This window comes from Vigna radiata, chromosome 9 (assembly GCF_000741045.1).
Source record: "Vigna radiata var. radiata cultivar VC1973A chromosome 9, Vradiata_ver6, whole genome shotgun sequence".
Taxonomy (NCBI): domain Eukaryota; kingdom Viridiplantae; phylum Streptophyta; class Magnoliopsida; order Fabales; family Fabaceae; genus Vigna; species Vigna radiata.
Genome location: NC_028359.1, coordinates 13,985,689 through 13,991,004, shown reverse-complemented (window position 1 = coordinate 13,991,004; position 5,316 = coordinate 13,985,689). Strand labels below are relative to the sequence as shown.

The 5,316-nt window shown below is 34.4% G+C and overlaps 1 protein-coding gene across 2 annotated transcripts; it reads left to right on the top strand.

Moving 5' to 3' along the window:
* Positions 1-1,492: 1,492 nt before the first annotated feature.
* On the top strand, positions 1,493-3,617 carry LOC106773903 (ninja-family protein 3). 2 transcript variants are annotated; one of them, XM_022786267.1, is made up of 3 exons: positions 1,493-2,187; positions 2,787-3,241; positions 3,392-3,617. In XM_022786267.1, the coding sequence occupies exons 1-3, from the start codon at positions 1,686-1,688 to the stop codon at positions 3,413-3,415; spliced, it is 981 nt and encodes a 326-aa protein (XP_022641988.1). In that variant the 5' UTR covers positions 1,493-1,685; the 3' UTR covers positions 3,416-3,617. The 2 variants fall into 2 exon arrangements, with proteins under 2 accessions (XP_022641988.1, XP_014516156.1); XM_014660670.2 differs by having other exon boundaries at positions 2,787-3,617.
* The last annotated feature ends 1,699 nt before the right edge of the window (positions 3,618-5,316 follow it).

Sequence of the window (5,316 nt, the reverse complement as noted above, 5' to 3'; positions counted from 1 at the left end):
ATCAGTTTTGTATTTATTTAATCAAAGTAAAGATTAAAGCTTAATTTAGTGATCATATTATAATATTTATTATCTTTATTATAAATATAAAAGTAAATTTAACCATATTTTGTCCTTTTTTTTCATTTTTGTTGTGATGAATATTTTAAAATTTAGTGAAAAAATAGATATTAATAAAAAAACTAAAATGCTTGTCCGAAAATAATGAAGGTTAATTAAAAATTACTTATTTTTAGAAAAAGTAGTTTCATAAGATTTTGTATGAAGTAAGCATTGAAAGAGTAAGTTATGGTAAGATAAAGTGTAAAAGAAATAAATTGTAGAACTGTAAATAACATGAAAATAAAGTATTGAAACTAATAGGATAAATAAACAAGAATGAATGTAAATTTATATTAAACACTGTAAAATGAAAGCAATCAAAAGCAACAGAACAAAAGTAAATGAACAAAAGGAAGATAAATATAGAATAAAAAAACATTTTCTTTTGGATTAGAAATTTAAAAAGACAAAATGAGTGAATTTGTTTAAGTAATTGTGATTGTTTTGAAAAAGAAAATAAAAAATATATAGTATTTTAATAATTTAAAAATATAAAATTACCCTTTAGCCCAAACACTTGTTATTTATGTATTACAAGAAGGACACTTTTGATGAATCAGTCTAGTGTGACTTTGAATGCATATGTCCTATTTTAGACAACAAAGACGGTGTTATAGGCCAAAGCATGTTAGCTTCCATTTGAAATCTTCATGCACAAGTACAAACAAAATGCTTCTATTTATAGGGATTGGATAGTAACGTTATGTCTTTAATTTTAAAATAATTTAAAAATGAATGCATAAAACATAATAATTTACATTTAACATTTAAAGAGAGAATGAAAGTGATGGTTTACAAGACATAATGGATTATGTAGATTTTCCATTATTGATTATAAATAATTTTTTTACATTTTTCTATTGTAACAGTGATAAATAATTAAAGTTTAAAAGGTTTAAAAGTTAAAAGGAGGCAGGGGAAGAAAAGAATGGTGAGGTTGACACGTAGCTTTCTTTGATGATGATGATGTGATGAGTAGTGTAGTCATAACAGTATGTGAGAAATTCCCTCCAAAACGTCGACGTGTCGCTTTCCTTAATGAGTCCCAATCAATCTGAGTTCCTCGTAACGTCACCATCACCTTAAAAACCACTCTTCACGCTTCAACTTCACCACCTTCCACGTTTCGCCCGACCACCTGTGCCCTCTTCAACATCTCACCTCCTCCTGCCACGTGTATCTCCCTTCCAAGCGGCACCACGCTCTCTCCCTGCCTCGAGATTCAAGCAACGCGCTGCTAGAGATTCACGCCACCCTCTCCTTCCACCACGTGTCCTTCCTCCCCTCCCCTCATCAATCGCCACGTGGCTTCCTCCGAACCTTCGCTAAACAGATTCTCATTCTCCGTTCCTCGATAAGAAAGGATTTAGCGGTGCATCCTTCGTTAACGCTCCAATTACGTGTCGCTAACCCCACCCCTGTCTTCTCCCCTTCCGCCACGTGCCTCTCCCTTCCCCCTGAGCACATTAATTCATTTCCCGTTTCTTTTCCAATCCAATAAATCGCAAATCCCACGCCCACCACTCTCTTCTTCTCATGTTACCGATTACGATAACCATTTTGAATTACCTTTCCCAGAAGCCATGGTTGAAGTTGAAGAGGTAGAGCTTGATTTGGCTCTCTCCATTGGAGGCTCCTTCGGCAGGCACACCGCCCATGCACCACCACCGGATTCCAAACCTGACTCCTTCACGCGCCTCCCGGTAGACCCCCACGACAAGCGTGTGATTCAAGCGCTGCGGAGAATGGAGGCCAAGAAGAAGCGAGAGCAGAAGAGAGAGCGCATCAGAGAGACGGAACCCGAGTGGGAACAGGTTTTTAAGAAGGAGAAAACGGAATGCCACAACGCCGTTACTGCCTTTGGCCCGTGGAGAACCGCCGAACCCTTCCGCGTTCACCAGTTTACCACGGTCCAGTACTTGCCGTTGAATACCGGCTTTCCGTTACCGTGCTGGGTCGGAAGCCAGAAACATGCAGGTGGAGTTGACGGCGGTAACGGTTGTGATAAGAAAACGGAAAAGTCTAACGGTTCTTCTAAGTGCAGCTCTTCTGCGGTTTCGGATTACCAAAGCTCTTCTCGTGAAGGTGATTATTATATTAATTTATCCATTTTTAAGTTTTTTCTGTTCTTCTACATTTATTCTTCTGCTGTTTATTGTAACTGGCGCAGCAGCTTGCATGGACCTGTAACGATAGAAAAATTATTCATTGACTGATTTCAGTTTGAGAGCTGTGTGAAGTAACTGTTGTTTTAGCATATGATGCTGTCAAAAGTCGAATCAAGAAAAGAAAAATTGTGTTGTAGTGTTATGAAGTTGCATTTTTTGGAATCTGGGGTTATTTGCATGTGCACATTAAATCGAGCATCTATGGGGAATTTTAATTTTGTTTTGAAAAATCAAATATAAATATCGAGAATCACGGTCCCATGCATCTATAGAACAAAATGCAGATCAACCTTATCCTGTTCACTCAAGTTGGGTCAGTGAATTCATTTGAAGAGGAAAAGTTGCCATTTTTTTTTGTCATAAACAGACAAGTCAAATGTCATGAAAAGAAAAGGAATTTTTAGTTTGTGTATATATGTTGTTGCAATGTTTGCCAGTTTAAGTTTGAATAAATGTGTAATTTTGATGTTTAATCGGATATATTTTAACGATTGTTGCAAACATATGTTTTCTCAGATGGGGGAAGCAGTGATAGCCACAGCCATTCAGTTCATTCTTTGGCAGAGCAACCCCATTTGACCACTTCCAAGGAAACAAGCATAGGAACCCAACCTGAAGAAAGTGCTTCTGCTTCATCTCACCCCATGAAAGCCAAACAAGGCAACAACACGGAGGAAAGAAAGCACATTGCAAAGGAAGCTCAACCAAAACCAAACCCCTCTTCACCCGAGCATATGAAAATCAAGCAAGAAGCTCCCACAAGCCAGGATGCAGTTCTAACAATGGCAGTTGAGAACAAGTCTTTGTCGAACGAAAACTCAGCCCCCTTGATGGAGGCGAAAGGTGAGCTGGGAAAGCCTCCGAAGCCTCTCTCACACACATCTTTACTCCCTCAAATGCCTTATGTGTCTGCAAAAGGGAACAATGGGAAAACTGTTCATGGGTTCCTATACAGATATAACAAATCTGAGGTTAGCATTGTTTGTGTCTGCCATGGAAGCACATTTTCACCTGCTGAGTTTGTGCAGCATGCAGGGGGCACAGACATCACACACCCTTTGAGGCATATCACAGTAATTCCTTCTGCCTTGGGTTGATTAATCCTTTTTTTTTTGTCTTAGGCCTTTTCTCAGTTCTATATCTAATAGCGTGTTTGGATATGTTGAGATGTTTTGAGATTGAAGTTATATCATTAGCTGGAACAAACACTCTATGGGAGAGCTGCGGAAGAATTTGATTCATCTGACTTATGTTATGTTATCTTTAGGCTGAGTATATATTTTTGTTTCCTGTTTTAGATTATATATATTATATTTATTTTGGTAAAGTATGATTTTAGTTGCCCAAGACTTTCAAAATTTTATATTCTCTCCTCTTCAAATTTTTCCTATAAACTATTTTTTTTTTTGTCTGTTTAAGTTTTGTCGTCAACTATCACTAAAATAATTTTAATTGGGTTACTATAATACAGTTATTAAAAATATTAAAATATAATCACCAAGCATTAGGACTGCCTTACCATGGGTATTCGTTGGTAGTCGCACACCAGCAGCAGCCCAAAAGGTGATAGTAAACTTAATACGTTTTAAGATAATTACTACTGTGAAAACAGTGCTTTCTATAATTAAATTCATTTAAAAATAAATTACCAATCTTAAAAGTTTTATACATAAAAGACGAATAAAATATTGATGATGGCGACACGAATATAATTGTGTATAGAAATAATGTAAATACTTTTTTATTATGCAAGACGTAATTTCTTACTTTTATAATTATGGCAAAAATTTATTTCTAAAAACTTATTGTAATTGTCTTTAATAATGCTTTAGTGAAGAGTTGCTTGTTGAAGCTTCCTTACCCTTTATCTTCTTATTTCCTTTCCTTTTTTCTATTTTCTTGTCTTTGTTATTTCATTCTTTTATTGGTGAACCTTAAATTCTTGCTTTGCTTATATTTACAAAATCATTCTTACCACTTCTTATATATATATATATATATATATATATATATATATATATATATATATATATATATATATATATATATATATATATATATATATATATACACTAAAGAAAGTCCGTCCATTTAAAGTTGTTATATTGAGTTTGCTACTAAGAAACCGACGCCTTTCTTTATAATTTAATCAAACAATGTCCATAGTTTTATACTCCATTTCTTTTATTTATTTACATTTACTTTATATATATATACATTTATTTTTAGTTGATAATAATAAGAACATGAGACTTTCAATATATATTTTTACTATAACATCCCAATAAATATAGATTTAAACTATACATATCTTAAGGAGTTATCAAGAATAATACAAAAGAGAACAGTGAAGAATAAGTCAATGTACATAATAAAAATAGATGAAAGATTCATAAATATTTAAACTGTACATCAACCGGGAGTCTCAAACAACTTTACAAATTTGATCAAACGGTACTAGATTCTACTTATACCGAACGGTAGTACAATAAGGAAGTTTGCACCAAAAAGTTTATACAAACGACTAAGCAAACTGAATGGTTATACAAAAAAATATATATAAACTGAACGTTTTTACTAAACTTAAGAGTACAAGAACCTACTGTTCAGATATTCCTATACTATCTTCTGATTGATCAGCTTTTAAAGCTTCCTCTAATGAGTCGATATCGCCTTCTGCTCACATCCATTAGATGATTATTGCAGTGAAGAATGACCGAACGGTAGCCAAAACAGAAAACAAAACAATAGGATAAGCTTATGTAATTTAATTAATCATACAAACGTTCAGATTTAACTTATATCAAATACTATCATGAATACAATTCAAAATACAACCAATTCATAGAATACAACATAACTAAACATTCAATACATTTATAATCGATCATTTGGCTCGACTCATCTGAATTGTATGAACTATGTAGTTATGACGTTTGTGTACCCGAGTGGAACCTAGCTAGGATGCCCTCAACAACTGCCACCCGAGGTTAGTCCAGTGAAGCTTACCTCGGTACAACAATACTCTGAGGCTAAAGGACCTCCT